General features: G+C 45.3%; 1 protein-coding gene across 2 annotated transcripts; it reads left to right on the top strand.

Annotated features, from left to right (window-relative positions):
- Positions 1 to 289: 289 nt before the first annotated feature.
- vegfaa (vascular endothelial growth factor Aa) lies at positions 290 to 11,355 on the top strand. Of its 2 annotated transcripts, none has more exons than XR_011686719.1 (7): positions 290 to 979; positions 2,541 to 2,583; positions 4,395 to 4,591; positions 5,153 to 5,229; positions 5,309 to 5,341; positions 5,440 to 5,602; positions 9,010 to 11,355. XR_011686719.1 is itself a non-coding variant. In XM_071469791.1 (7 exons), the coding sequence occupies exons 1-7, from the start codon at positions 914 to 916 to the stop codon at positions 9,029 to 9,031; spliced, it is 570 nt and encodes a 189-aa protein (XP_071325892.1). In that variant the 5' UTR covers positions 291 to 913; the 3' UTR covers positions 9,032 to 11,355. The 2 variants fall into 2 exon arrangements, 1 of the variants encoding a protein (XP_071325892.1); XM_071469791.1 differs by lacking the exon at positions 5,440 to 5,602 and adding an exon at positions 7,317 to 7,448 and having other exon boundaries at positions 291 to 979.
- The last annotated feature ends 5,040 nt before the right edge of the window (positions 11,356 to 16,395 follow it).

The raw sequence follows: 16,395 nt of genomic DNA on the forward strand, positions 1-16,395 counted from the left end.
GCAACAATATATCAAGTTTATTTTTCCCTCTTTTGCCTTGATGATGATTTTTGCAGCTTTAAACCTGTGTTGTGTTTTTGTAATTATGTTTCTGTAATGCAGATTTTAAGCTTTTTATTTTAGCTTCATTGAAACCACATGAAACCACTGTATGCCATCAATGAAGAACCACAACCTCCTCCTCCTTCCCCTCCTCCTCCCCCGCCCCGCTCTCTCTCTCTCTCTCGCTCTCTCTCTCTCTCCCATTGGCTGCCTCCTCCAGCTGTCCCGCCTCTCTTAGTGAACCGCTGCCGCTGATGCCGGCAACCTTTAATAACGCAGGAGCCCAGCAGCAACCGCCAAGAGGAGCGAGAGAACGAGAGAAGCTGGTACCGCTGAGGAGCCGAGGACGAGCTGAAGCTGATGCTCCCCCCGAACTGCTGTCTGTAGAGAAGAGGCCGATTCACAGCTCAGAGTCAGAAACACACCGAGGCAGGTTTACAGACGGAGGCTGCAGGATCACTTCACATCGGATCGGTCAGCGGCTGGTTCCCCCTCACACACCTTCATGCTGCGGGATCACTGCGCGCAGAGACACCGGTGCGTAAAGTTGCTGATCTGATCCGCCCGTCTCCCGCACCGGAGGACCGCTGTGTTCCTGAGGTCCCGGGTCCAGCGTGGATTTATAGTCAGTGTCGTTGTTGGATAGTAAGGTTTCCGGCGGAGATCTGTGTGGAGACCCTGGAAGTCTCTCTGTGAACAACCCACTTGCGCGTGGAAGATATGGATTTGCTTTTGCTATAGACAAAATTTGCCGCGGTTTTTTAAAAAAGTATTTATTTTTCATTTTCTGACTGTGTTTGTTGGTATCGGTAGATTTTTTTACTCTTCACCACCGCAGAGGTTTCAGGACTCATCGTGTGGAATTACAACCATGAACTTTGTTGTCAGTTTGGTTCAGATCCTGTTGGCAGCGGTTCTTCACCTTCCCACTGTAAAGGTGAGTGTTGGCTCATGTGCTTCATGCTGGTATTAATTATTACCCAGGGACGTGTGTTCCCGTTCAGCTGAGCTGCTTCAGGCGGACTGGGTGAAACATGCATTTAACACAAAGATAACAACGCGCTCACGTCCTTAGTCAATAAATAAATACTGTCTGGTTAGAAAAAAAACTGAAAACAGATGTATTCCTAAATTCCATTTTTTCCCCGTGTAGGTTAAATATCAACATTTGTTCTGTTTGAATCTGAAAGCTACCGTCTCTGTCTTTTTTGTTGAAACAGTACATGCCCCTCTTTTTTGTTTTAACAAAGCCCGACTCTATTTAAAGTCGGTCAGGTTAAGATTTGCTGTGTAAAAGCTCAGAGAAACGTATAATTAAATAATTATTAAGAGTCTTTTCATTCTGAAAGACAGTCATTTAATTTCGGCGCATATTGTGTTCACAGCGGAGAATTTATTTCAATAGAAATAAAGCTCACATTTGGTTTGCTCCTCGTTGTGTACGGCCCAGTAAACTGGGCGGAACAGACGTGGGAATAAGTCTTAAAGTTGTGGTTTTGATTAAATACATGCTGCTTGCTGTATTACCTGTGTGCCGACCTAAATATTAATTCATACGATTCCCATAAACTTTCTCAGTCATCATTAATTCTATGGCTTGTTATTATTTTTCGGAGAGGGAGCACTGAAGTGAGAGTTTTGTGAATGGAGTTCTGCTGGAGGCGCGCCTTCCTCACAGCTCAGCGCCGTGTACAGTCAGTGCTCTGCTATTCAGCCGCAGGCTTCAGTCCCGGTCTATTTTTTCTCACGGTGATCCGCAGCGGGAGGAAGCTGGGACCCGGTTTCTCCTGTCCCGCCGCCCTGCAGGGTCCCACCTGGTTCCCACACAGGCCGATCCACTTTCTCACGCAATATCTGTGCCGGTTACGGCAGCCACATAAGGTGAATGGAGATCTCCCAGGGATGTCGATTCGTCACGTCAACGTTTTACGATCAAAACAAAGGCCAGTTCCTGTGGGACCTTTCAAAATAAAACAAAGCTATGCGCATGCCGTTTGAATAGAAATGAACGCCTCATAAAGAAACAGGGACATGACATGAAGAATGTCACCCCCCACCCCTATAGACGTCAAACATGATATGTTTTATATGAACTGTGAGGCACTGATTCTGGTCAGGGTTAACTAATGACCAGTTAATTAATGGTCAAGGTTAACTAATGGCCAGTGTTAACTTCGTTAACGTAACGTCGGGTTTTTATTTTGAAGGGGAGTCACCCTTGTTCCTCAGCTGTGTGTGTGCAGCTTTACAGAGTTGGTTCTGCCTGGTTAACGGTGATAGACAGGAGGAAAAGACTGGAACAAGGTGTTTGACACCTGACCGAGTTAATTCTGACAACAGTCCTAATGGTCCGTTGACATGACTGTAAAAATAAAAGCTTTACATGTACCATGTTCTCTGATCCATGCAGTAAAATGGAGGAGGAAGTTTGATGATGACATGTTTATGAAGACATTGCCACCATGATGAAGATTTAATCCTGCTGTGATCTCTTACAGACTGCCAGCATTAACAAGGGAGTGGAGAAGAGTAAGAACGATGGTAAGTGTTGCCTCTGATGACCACAGGCCCCCTAGTGGACATGAGAGGAAACGTTTGTCTTCACTAGTTTCTCTGAACCTTTGATAGGTGGAAGGGTATTTGCTTGTCAGTGTGTTTTCTGTACCAAGCAGACAGGAATCAAAGTCCCAGCGGTCAAAGGTCTTGGTCTCACCTGGTCCAGCAGTCAAAGGTATCACCTGGAACTTTGGAGTTGCCATAAAACTGGTGCTGATTTCAATACAAGAGTTAATGTGAGAGAAAAGGTGGAAATCTGCCAGGGCCTCCACAATAATCTGCAGCTGTCACAGTTTTGTTTCTGTTTTTTTTTTTTTTTACCTGTTTGTGGTGGAGGAACACAGTCGGTACACGAGCCTCCAGTCGGCCTTGGTTCTGTTTGACAGGGACACGGTTGTGTTATGGTTTGTCCTGTTGATTGTGACGAACAGAGACACACAGCAGTCACTACAAACTGCTTCAGTGGACAGGTCGTGTGGTCGGTGTTGGTGTTTGTGGAGCAGGAAGTCTGCCATCTGCACGCTGCTGACCTTCACACACCCGCACTGTCAGAGATCACACCACCTGTCAAACGCCGTCATATACACTGAGATAAGACTGTGGCCTGATTACTGCTGCTGAGAGCACTGAACCCCAGATAAGACCTGTTCAGTCTACCAGCCATGATGGAAACTGATGTTTCAACAACAGAAGAAACATCAATTTTCAGGCTGTTCAGGGTTGTAGGAGACCTTTAAACTGGTTTGGGTCATAGGAGACCGTCAGACTGTTGGGGGTCGTAGGAGACCGTCAGGCCATTCGGGGTCATGTTGTTGGATTTAGTGACAACAGAAACGCAGAGCACAGAAGGATCTGTTATAGGATGATGTAAGACGGAGGAAATCTTTGGTTTGGCGGTAGAACCAGTTGAGCTTGTTGGCATGAGGCCGCTGTCTGCTGACAGTCCTGTAAACCAAATCCACTCCAGTCTCTCTCCTGGAGCAGGTGCTGGGGTTTAGCTGCTCATGTGTGCTGGCTCCAGGTCACCCTGGGTCCAGAACTGCAGAGTCACTCATTAAAAAGCTGGAGAGATACATGAAACAGCAATTTTTTTTTAACAAAAAAAGGAAATATTGGATCCGGATCAGATCTGGATCAGAGAGGACTCACAGGGTCTGAGAGGACTCGCAGGGACTGTGTCTCAGCTACAGTTATGTGACTGCCAGTGGACTGGGTGGGGGAAATACTACATCACAGACTCTGTAGTATTTGTAGGATTGTGAAAATCGGTCTGTAGCATTAATTCAGAGGCTCACAGGGGTGGGCTTCATGGGGTCACAGAGGTGCAGCTTGGCGCCACTGTGCCTGAGGTCACGGCTGCTCCGACAAACCAGGGGTCAGGAGTTAGCCAGGGGTCGATGGGAACCCAGTCTGGTGACCTGTGGGAGGGATTACTGTGGGCTTCACAGGACCAGTCCCCCAGTCTGCTTCAAGTAGCCGTGTAGCCTCTGACTCTGATCCCTCAGGTCTGGATCCTCTGACTCTGATCCTTCAGTGTAGTTATTGACACCGAGGCAGCGGTGCACAGAGCTCTGAGTGGTTACTGATACATGATGCTGAGACCACTGAGTCTCTTTGTATCAGAGCATCGTCTGTGTCCATGTTTACAGGACAGTTGGCCTCCACTGTGGCTCTGTTTGTCAGACAAGCACAGATCAGTTAATGTTGAACAGGATTATCCTTTGTTACATCATTCTTTTCACTTCTCATTGGTTATGAGGATGCTGACGATGAAAATATGATCCTTCTCTTTTCAGTCGTCCCTCTCTCTGAAGTCATCACCAAGAGCATGTGTCAGCCCAGGGAATTGCTGGTGGACATCTTCCAGGAGTACCCGGAGGACACGGAGCACCACTACATCCCTTCCTGCGTGGTCCTCAACCGCTGCGGAGGCTGCTGCAATGACGAAGCATTGGAGTGTGTTCCCACGGAAACCCGCAATGTCACATTACAGGTGAGTTGGGGGAGTGAACGGATAAGATAAAGATCTGGATCAGTCACAGACCAGTGAGGGATAATCAGCTGTTCATATCCTGATCTTGTTGTGTGTTCAAGTTAATGACTTTATTTAAGGAACACCAGCTCAGAACTTGCTAGCTCATGACTTTCAACCTCATCTCATGGTCTTCATCAACAGAATCGAGTTTGTTTAGTTGTCATGGAGATGGCTCAGTTGTCATCATGTGATCAAAGTGGAGACCTGTATGTGATCACATGACTGAATCTCCATACTTAGGTTACGTGACGACTGAGTCGTCTCCAGAAAAACCCCACCCACTAATCAAGACCACGAAGTGTCTCTGAGAGCCCCAGAAAAAATCTGTAAGTGGACGTTGTGTTAAGTGACTAGTGGGTCAGGTGAGAAGCTGTGGAAGATGAGAAGGGGGTCAGGACCAGGTTTTGTTCTCTGTCATGGATGTGGACTGGAGCAGCACAGACGGTTCAGGTCTCTGAGCTGGTCTGTATGGTGTTCAGACTCTGCTGTCTGATTTAAACCTGTCTGTTTCTCTTCCAGGTGATAAGGATAAGACAAATGGTGATGCAACATCAGATTTATTTAAGTTTCACCGAGCATCAGAAGTGTGACTGCAGGTAAGAGACTGCAGAGCTCTCGTTCTCTCAGTGAAGTGATGTGTCGCAGCAGAAATTTAACTCTTCTTTTTTATTTCAGGCAAAAGCCAGAAGTTCTAGTGAAGAAAAAATAGTAAGTACATGTGTGTCCTGTCGTCTCATTTCTGTAGCTGTGGAACATAGAATCATTGTTTTGTATGACATGTGTTTGACGTTGGGGACTTGTTGTAGTGGTGAAGCGGTGGAGGCAACTGGTTTCCTCACACCTGCTGCTCCTGAATCGCCAACAGAGGTGAAGTCTCCATGTCCAGCAGCAGCTCTGCTCGGTGATGCCACAGTTTAGGTCGAAAGTACCTCATCCAGCTTGAGTGGACCATGTGGGCTCCTGTAGAAGGTGAACAGGATCTCTATCCTCCACCTGTCTCCACAGGGCTCAGTCTGAGCATGCTCTTTTTATGGCAGCGCTTTACTGCTTTATGGTGCGGCCATAACGGCGTGAGTGATTGAGGCGTAGCCGCTGGTCTTGGACCACCCGCTGCCATCTGCACTCTGACTCCAGTTGCACAAACCTGACCCTCGGCCCACGGCTACTTCCGCAGTCTAATCATAGCAACAGGTGTCACGCAGTCATTTTTATTTTTAGAGGTGTCAGTGGAGAACGAGCTGAAAGTGTCACAGCTGACACAGGCCTGCGTGTATGTTCACATGGGGTTTGTGTGTCCTGGCTTCTCAGCAGTGGCTCAGGTTGTTTAACTGGATAACAGGAGTGTGTGTGTGTGTGTGTGTGTGTGTGTGTGTGTGTCCGTGTCCGTGTGTGTGTGTGTGTGTATGTGTGCGTCTCCAGCTGTGGCCTGGTGGGTTCATTATGTTGGTCAACCTGGTTTTTATTGTGGGGCTGAACTGGACTGAGCTTATCCAGTGGGTGGTGGAGTGGAGGTGGTCTACAGAGGACGTGCTCCTGACACACTATTCCAGTGTCACCCTGTGGTCAGTGTCTCTGTGGGTTCGGTACCTGTTTGACTCTCAGGCGTTTGTCAGGGTTGATGTCTGAGCTGCTACAGCATCGTGTCAAAGAACATGTTGGTATCGCTGGAACACAGGTGTGTTACCTGTTTCAGATATGCAACAACTCCACTTCTGCGGCAGTGAGGTGAAGTTGCCGTGGCATTAACTGAATGAGGACAGGTCATCTTTAAGACTGTGTGCTGCTCTGCAGTGAGCTGCACTGATAAGTGCTTGCTGCTTTTACTCCCTGTTGGCAGCTTATCTGATGCCTCGTTTCCTTTACAGCCTCAGTCAGAGTTAATGACAAGAAGTGCAGACATGTGGAGTGAGCAGCTTCACAGCTTCACTGATAACTTCTGCTCTGGGTTGTTTTCCTGTTTTCATGCAGGAGGTCGAGAAGATACAGGATTGATCCTAAGCAGATCACCTCAGTGAGACAAAGCACAGTTCACTGTTGTGTTACAGTTGTGTCCTTGTTGTGTCTGTGCTGTGACCTTCTGTCTCATGAACCTAGCTCTGTAACTGATACTGTGCTGCTTCAGGCTTATGGACGAACCAGCTGAACCAAGAATTCACTTTGCTCCAAACAAACAAAATATTTGATGTAAATTTCACTGATTTGCAAACAGAGATAGTTCCCTGGAGCGTGAATATTTTCGACACATTCAGACAGTGAAATGACCTGTTTCCTTCCTCCATGTGATGAAACTGTGTTCCTGCTGAAACCGGACGTTCTTCCAGGATCAGTGAAAAGTTTCATGTTAGTGTAGGATGATGTCACCATTTAGGATTCGTTGATTCCCAGAAAATGTTTCATTGTTGTTTCAGTAGTTCAATTCAGAGCGTGACGGCTTTAGACTCAGAGCAAAGCTTCTGTAACAGACCACAGGGCCAAAGGGCCTGAAAGAGCTGTAGCCACAAATCCTCTTCTGTGTAAACCAATGCACATATTGTCTTTACAATGCGATCTCAGTGAGGGGAGGGTTGGGGTGAGGAGGAAGGGTGGTGGGGGTGTTGCATGAGTGTCTGTGTCGCCCTTTCTGCAGAATTCTCTCTATAGCTTAGATCTCTTTCTCTCTGTCTCCTTTTTGCTTCCCTTGCAGCCACTGTGCGCCTTGCTCAGAGAGAAGGAAACGCTTGTTTGTGCAGGACCCTCTCACCTGTAAATGTTCCTGCAAATTCACACAGTTAGACTGCAAGTCCAGGCAGCTTGAGTTAAACGAAAGAACTTGCAGGTTTGTTTACCATACATATCACGATGTGCCTTGAATCCCCTCTCTTTCCTCCCGTCTGCCTCTCTTACCGCCCATCTCTGTGCCTCCAGCGTAGCCTGGGTTCCTGCTGAGAAATGCATGCTTCTCCTGCTCTGTGATGTTGTGTTGTGTAATGGGAATCTGGCAGCTCTGTGCTTCACTGTCTCACAGATTTAAAAGCTGATTCATTACATGTATCTGCCTGCATGACACTGTTGTTCAGCTCAGACATTAGACACTGTCGTTGTTCATTATGTAAGTGTGTGTTAGTGTTAGAAAGTCCAGCCCACATGTCCCGGTCAGTATGGATGAAGTAACTTCCTCCAACCTAAACGACCTCTCAGGTGGTCTTGTCCCTGCCCTCTGACCCAGTGTCCTGACTCCACGGCAGCAGGAGATACGCCACAGATAACCAGTTCAGAATAAGTGAACTGGCAAGGGGTTGGTTAGGGTCCGCCATAAAAACACCCTTGTTAGGTTTGGAGAAAGAAAATGGTTTAGATTAAAATAAGTACTTGTTAAGGTTGGAGGACCTACATCGTCATGGTAACAATAATAAAAATATGGTTGAGGTTATAGCGCGACCGTGTGTAAAAGAAATCGCATTGAACAGCCTCCTGTTTTACGGTTGAGGTCACCTGACTTCCTCCTTCGCTCCGTCTTCATTACTGCGGCCACTAGAGGGCGCTGTCACCTCACTGCCTGACGCTGTCGCACACGACCTGAGGTGTCGCTGAAGTGAAACTGAACCATGAGAACGTAATAACCTGCTTCTCCGCTCACAGACACCTGACCTCCAACCTGGTGAACTGACGAAGGTTTTAAGTTTGTCGACATTATAAAGCTTTTTATGAGTGACCTTGACTGTATTGTGGGAAACTCATGGTCCACAGTCTTCATCATCAATTTGTACGTACACTGAGAGAAGTCCATTGATGAAAGTCCTGATGAAGACCATGAGATAAGGCTGAAAGCTCTCAGGGTTAGTCGACCTTAGACAAACCAGTTGGAGATACAAGGTTTTCAGGTCATTGAGGATTATCTACCTGTGGGGAGGTTGCATGATGCTGACAGGCTTTTCTGACTTTAACTCCTCCCCCTGCCTCCAGCACAGGGGTGGTGGGAATGTTGCCCCCAGTTAACAAGGCCGTGTTTCATGACCTCCCCCGACTCAGGCCCTTCCATGACCTCTGACCCCATGGGCCCCCCACACTGCTTTGGATTTAGAGAGCCACACACTTCTGGGGGGAGTGACCACTGACATGACTCCAACTGGCTGCTTAGTGTTCAGGAGAGAGGGTGGGGGGTCTGTGATAGGCGCCAGTTGACCCACACTATTCACCCCTCCCCTACAATACCCACTGTAACCCCGCCCCCTTCCCCTCCCACATACACACACACACACACAGACATGAGATTTTACATTGTACATTTTACATCCAAAAGAACCCCTCCCCCCGTGTTTTTCTGCATGAAGCAGTTATGTGTGAGTACCTGTGAGGCTGCTGCTCATCTGACCAGCTTCTCGTCCTTCCCTCCACAGATGTGAGCGACCGCGGAGATGAGACCAGCCACTGTTATGAAGGAAACTTTTCTTGGCACAGCACTTTGAAACCTGAGGATGCATTCCCTGCAAGGACACGACAACGCAAGACGGGACATTCTGGATGCAGATCTTGCCACTGTCTGGTGATTTTAATATATATGTACATACACTATGAGTACATCGACAATGTGTATTGCTGCTACTTAAAAAGACTCTATTTAAGCGAAACGAATGCGCCGCCGGCGTGTGAATGAGAAACCTCTCAGTTCTGCTGACGGGTGGAAGTGAAGGAAGAAATCTTTTATTTGTGTAACACTTCACTGGATGCTGGTCTGCTGTGGATGATACCTGAAAACTGGTGACCACAACTTCATGGAGCAGTGCAGCTGGAGCCGAATCCGCCTCTGAAACAGACTTGGGGGTGGGGGGTGGGGGGTGGGGGGGCAGAGGGAGGACGAGGAGGGGGAGGAGTGCCTGTTGTACTTGAACTGAATGGCAGGTCCAACGACTGTTTCCTCTGTGACATGATGTGAAGTTTTGTACAGACCCACGGCAACAGGTGGGGACACACCTGAGCTGCCTGTCGGTGCCGTGCTGTGCTGACGGTTAATGTGAAGATGATTCTTCCTCAGGGGGGGGTGACCTGAGGACAGCTGACTACAGCTTTGATTTGATTCAGTGTTTAAACTGGGTTAGAGTTCAGCCTATCAGGGTCAGAGGTAACGAAGCCCCACCCCTTCCTGTTCCAGCCTCCTTCAGGTAACCCCTCCCTGGCTGGAAAACGATGTGTCTGAGTTTATTATTTACATTTTGAGGTATTGTTTCTTTCACAACATGTCTCGAGACCAGGCTGTCTAAAGGGATTTACTGTAGTTCATACAAACTGATCTCAGAGCAGATCAGAACCTCACTGTAGAAATCCACAACCTTCCAGTTTCCTTATTTATTGGCTTTGTTTGTGTCCCAAAGAAATGTCCATGTCCACGACAGAGCAGTTCATCACAGAGGATCTGTGTCTGCTCAGTATACATCCCTGTGTTTAGTACACTACATCTAATTTATAGAGTAAGTCCAGTAATTTGTTTAATGATATTTATATGCAGTGTTACGGTGACTTTTGTTTTGGTCTGTCTGAGACTGAATGGAAAACACGTTCGACTGTGACTGAAAGACGATGCTTTGACATTCCTGATTTAAACGAACGCTGTGTTTCACACCAGCCAGAGGGGGATCATGGTGGGCCTGGTGACTGATAGTAACCCCAGCCACCAACATGTGGGAGTGAAGCGCCGGCACAGGTGTTTCTCATCCTGGGCCAGGGCAGTGGACATGTGGTTTTGCACTTGTGGACCCGAAGACACGTCATATTGAGGACTGAAGGAGTTTCACAGCCTCTGATCAGCGCGGCCCTCCTGTAGTGAAGACTGTCCAATCAGACTGAGGCCTCTGGTCTGAGGGTGTTCAGTGGCACAGTGTTTGACCTGGGTGCTAACATCACTCACAGCATAAACCAAACCTTTAACTGTTACCACACCACAAGAGTGATGATTAAGATACTAATGTGACAGAAGTTAAGGTCGCTGTAACACATACCACAGTGTGGCAACAGTGTGGTAACACTGTGGTATAATCTAATGTCTTGTAGCTGTGAGCTCATCATGTGAGTTTGTCTGTGGAGCTGACCTGTCTGTGGACCAGTGTCCAGGTCCTCAGGTCCTCAGACAGATCAGTTAATAATCTGTGCATTCAGCTTCTCAGATTAGTCATTTGTACCCTCACATTGTCAAAGAGAACCAGAACCATCCTGAAGTAGCTCTGAACAGCTAAACCCTAAAGCACAGGTTACATGTGTCAGTCAGACATCAGTGTGTTAACTTCACAAAGAGCTGAAACTACGCCCAGTAGTTGAAACGCTCCCTTACTGACAGTCCCCTGTTAGAGACTAACTGTCCTGACTCGGACTCTGGACTCAGGTCTGTTCTCCACAGACCGATTCTCCTCCCTCCACACTGCCATGTTCTCAAACTGAGTCATGCTGAAGCTTCTCATTATCAGATGCTTGTAGCCTGAAGCTGTCTGTCTAAGTTCGTCTGTGTCTCTGTTAGCGCCAGCTGTGTTACAGCTGTTCCTGCTGCCACCCTCAGACCAGCGGCCTGAGACTGGCTGCTGGTTCTGGGCCGACGCCTCATCGTGACCACATTCTACATGTATTTATGACTCTTTGTTGAACTTGTACACATTTTAGTATATTTTCACATTAATATATTTATTAAGATGTTTTACAGTGATCATAGTCTTTTTGTTGTTTTTAGTGTAACTATTAAAACATATTTATTTTGAAAATACAATGGGTTTTTTTTGATTAAATGTCAACTAGATTGAAGTCGTATCATTTCAGTGTGAATATGATGGTGTCAGATTAAGATGAAAAAGACTCAGGTGGATCACAGTCAGACATGATGTGGCCTCCAGACCAGGTCTCTGTGGTTGGAATTAGAACCTCACAAACATGCACTATTTGCAGGGAAGATTTATTTATTGATGTTTGTTTTGGTTTTTTAAAAAATTACGTGTTTCCCTCCAGTGACCAGCAGAATGGACAACAGCTGGAAGAAGTCCTAGTTGTTAGCTGTGAGCTATTAGCTGTTCGCTGTTAGCTGCCACTCACACTCAGATACTACATGTTTCTGTAGCGTTAGTGAGCCCATGTTAGCAGCATTGAGGTCATTGCTAACATTAGCATGCTAACCAGGCCTAGATTAACTTGCTTGTGGGCCTCTGCGGACCCCAACTGTGCTCCTGGTCCAGGCCCCCACTCCAACAAGCAATCCAGACCTGATTGCTGAAAGATTAATTGACAACAAGTTTGATAATTAATCATTTGCACCTTATTTTTAAAGTAAAGAAAATTTGTTCCAGGCCTGTTTCAGTCTCACAAATGTGAATATTTTAATAAACATTTTCTCCAGCTGTCAATAATAATAAAGTCAACATCTTTGTTTTTAACAGCTGGTCACACAAATAAGAAATTATTAGAATAATGAGGCATCTTCATTATTTTCTGACATTTAAAACACTGAACAAGTCTGAGTTACTGAAAATAATTGTCAGAATAGTTGTATATTTTCTATTCAAATTTGGGATTAATCTGTGATAAAGTGTAAGTAAACTGTGTTAACCCAAAGGATATGTATCAAGTTGACCAAGAGCCCCCGGACAAAGGCCCTTATTAGCAGTTAACAGTTTGAGAACATGTTCTGGTTTAGCAGGTGTTAAATCATCTATGTTCACCACCATGCTAAATATTAGCATGCACAAAATAAACCGAGGCTGATGGGAAAGTCCTGAGTTCTGTTTCCATCTGCTGGTTGCCAGTTTATCTGCTAGTTACCAATCAATCTGCTGGTTAACAATCTGTCTACTAGTTACCAGTCCATCTGCTGGTTACCAGTCCATCTGCTAATTGCCAATCCATCTGCTGGTTAGGTTGTTACCAGTTCATCTGCTATTTGCCAACCCATCTGCTGGCTACCAGTCCATCTGCTAGTTGCCAGTTCATCTGCTAGTTACCAGTTCATCTGCTGGTTACCAGTTCATCTGCTGGTTACCAGGCCATCTGCTGGTGGTAGATGAAAACCTAGTATCACCAGATACAATGTCTGTGAGCCATGAAAGGATCATCTGTGTTCAGGTTTGTACCAGTTCATCCTGTGGATGTGAAGATATGTGAAGATGAGGATGGAGCACCTGAGCTTCATGGTGTCTAATTCTAAAGACGTCAACCAATCACAAAAGTCTCTGGGCTTCATCCTCTGGTGATCATCATCATCATCGTCAATGTTTTATGAAGATCTATTTGATGTTTGTTGAGATATTCAGTTTGAACCAATGTGGTGGACCAACACTGGCATCTTCATCCTCCAGAGAAACAGCAACGCAACGCTCACTGCTTTTATAATGATAAATTACCTGTTGTGTTGACGGAAGTCTGGTTGGCAGATAACCAGGTAAAGCCAAAGCTAAATTTTTTAGGCTGAACATTTGTGATGCAGCATGACTCATTTTATATGAAGTGAATCAAATGAAGACAGGTTTCCCTGCTGGTCTCCACAGTACCTACAACTTATGTAACTGTGGTCTGGAAAACAGACACAGACTTCCTGCTCAGTTTGGTTTCCCATGAAATACAATGTGTTGAAATGTGGAGAAAAGTGAGATTAATACTCATGCTTCTGCAGACTATGTATTTCCTGATCTGTTCAGCCCCACACACCAGAGGCAGTTTACTGTTTTAATATTATGCTTCAGTAGCATTTGTACAACCCTGCTTCTTATTTTGTTGGTTTGGAGCTCTGCATGTTTCCTATGACAGTTCCTCTGAAGCTTTTCTAGCTTCATTTATTAAGTTCTCTCACATAAACTCTGATACTTTCTTCAGGTGTGAGAGCCTGAACTTTGTTCCTGCTGCTGAGCGACAGCTGCCTGGAAAACATGTGAGTTTCTGTTATATGAGCCATAAAGACAACGTGGGAGCACTTTGTCACGTCTGAGGTAGCACTTTCACAAACAATTAATCAATGTCATACACAAGTGTGGAGTTGTTCAGCATAACAGTTTGAGGCATTATTAAAGACCAGTGAGAGTACTGAGAACCTAGTGCTGCTAAATACACAGAGGAATGCTGCAAAAGATTTGATCTGTGATTAAGGAGGAATTTAAAAACCATCAGTTCAGTGGTGGAGTGAGTGTGGGTGGACTTTAAACTGCTCCCTCACTAATGCCACAGGCAAACAGAAACCTGGGAACAAGACAGCCTTCATTTTCATGCACCCAGACCTCCAACAAGTCTGCTTTAAAGCTGCACTCAGTACTTTTATCTACACCACAGGTCACATGACTGTCTGTAATGTTACAGGAGTGTAATGTTACAGGTGTGGCTCATACTGATGATGTCATTCTGCAGCTGTCCCCAGCTCAACAGAGCATTTTAACATCTTTCAGTTTATTATGGTTTAGCTATACTGTTCTCAGAGAAACAACTGTAAGAACCCACTGTTCTCTATTGGCTCAGTCAGATTCAGTGAGACTCAGGCTCAGTCGGACTCAGACTCAGACAGACTCAGATTCTGACAGACTCCGACTCAAAAGGACTCAGCCAGACCCACATAGACTTTGTCAGACTTGGTCAGGTTCAGACAGACTCAGTCAGACTTAGTCAAACTCAGACTCAGTCAGACTCAGACTCAGACTCAGTCAGTCAGAGCTAACAGAGAGGGAACACTGGACTCTAAGACTTAAGGTGAATCACATTGGTCTGTTGTGATGGATCTGGAGATTAGAGATCTTCTTATAATATGATTTTATGTCAGTTTTGTTTACAGCTGCTTTCATGTGGCCAAAATATCAATGAATTCATCTTTAACTTAGATCTGTTTGGTGTGGACCTGGTCAGAACCACAACTGTGACCCTGAAACATGGAGGTGGGACTGAGCTGATATGAGGCTGCATGAGAGCGACAGGTGGGACAGATGAGATGTTACTATGAAGCAGGTTTGTACCCAAAAAAACACTGCAAAAATCTGACACTGTAAAACATCAGGCAGGATTTTGGTAGAATCAAGTCACCTTTTCTCGTGGACTAAATGTAAATATCTGAGTTTAGTTCATTTCTAGTTAATTCAGATAAGAATGACCACTTTTCATATAAACATGAGCTATTAAGCCTCTGAGTGAATCAAAGCTGAGGGTCACTCATCTCTGTATGAACAGACTTCCCACCATGCATTGCTAAAGAGTTAAAACTGTCCTTTCTTGTAGTTTGAAGGAAGCGTTCATGTTGTAATATTGTTGTGTCTTTAATATGTGAAGGTTGTTTCTGTTCACAATAATGAAAACAGTGTGAACCAGCTGAAGGTTATATGGATTTCACCCCACCCCACCCCCAGCCCCACACTCTGAGAGTTTGCCACAGTCTCATGTGTCTTTGTTCTGACTCTGGTACAAATTGTCTCAACAGATCGTCTCAGCAGCTGGAAGTTTTTAAATGAAGAAGTGACTCAATTCAATCTGTCTTTAACAATTGAATGTTTGATTCAATTTTAGTTGACCTTTTAGTTCAGCTTTACATTTCAAAATGACCTTTCATAAAGAACGTTGAAATAACTATTTTTAAAAAAGAAAGATTTACAGAGAACAAGAGTTTGTAAAGAGGAAAAGAGTGAACACAACAACCTGACCTACTTTGTCCCCAGACTTTGATCCAGTAGAAAACCTTTGGAGTCTTTAAAACAGAAGATTGAGCAACAAAACTCCTCCAGCAATGAACAACTGACAAGAACCATCTGTGAAGAGGAAGACCATCTCTCCACAGGTGTGTGTCAGACCAGGTACATCACGTCCAGGAGGACTGACTCTGTCATCAAAGATAGAGGGCAGACATACAATAAAAAGCAATCAAACATTCACCAACACTGGACAAACGTAGTCTGGTCTGATGGATCTGGATTTCCATCATTATCTAATGTTCACCTTAAATTAATGCTTCACTTCACAGCCCAGTGTACATTTAGCTAGATATTCCTTATAGCTCCCACACAAACCTCAACAGGGCTGTACAAACAGTAGCTACCCAACACTTACACAAAGACATACAACCAAACCAAGTATACCTGATGACTGAGAGTAAATGTTCTTTAGCTTCATGCAAAGCAATCTGCTCACTCACAGCACTTGAGTTACAACCAGTAACTACTAATTTCACACCAACAGTAAACTCAGCGTTTGACATGAGGACATAATTACCACATGTGCTTCAGTCATTGACGCACAACTTCCAAGGAGATCAACACGTTGTCAGTAGTGGGTCACAAATTGACCAAACAGCTAACAAGCACAAACCATAACGAGCACGATGCAGATTTTTACAGGAAGTTAAAAATGTGAAAACATCACTGCTGCACTCAACCTGACCAACACTGCATCTACTACACAACAAAGACACCAGACAATGAATAAAGAACATTAAACAGGTGAAGGTAAGTTTAAAGCCTCTGGTACACCATCTCATACACAGTGTGTGTTTGTGTGTGAGTGCAGTATACAGCCTGTAGCTGTAACTGCATCTATTTAAATGAGCAGCTTTAAGATTTGTTGAATAAGCAGCAGTTTCTGCTCAGTGAACCAAGCTCAGTGATTATACCTCTGGCTTCCCTTGTTTCACCCCTGACAAGTGAAGAGTCAGTTCAAACATGTAGCTCAGTTACTGTCACTGCAGTCACTGAACAGAAATAACAACATTTCCTTTACACTGAAGCTGACGAATCAGTTCATGAATGAACCCAGTGATGGAATGAGGAACTCTGGATGGGGAAGAAGGAATGACT

This window comes from Trachinotus anak, unplaced genomic scaffold, assembly GCF_046630095.1.
Source record: "Trachinotus anak isolate AG129_WGS33_773 ecotype Australia unplaced genomic scaffold, CSIRO_AGI_Tana_v1 ptg000032l, whole genome shotgun sequence".
Taxonomy (NCBI): Eukaryota; Metazoa; Chordata; class Actinopteri; order Carangiformes; family Carangidae; genus Trachinotus; species Trachinotus anak.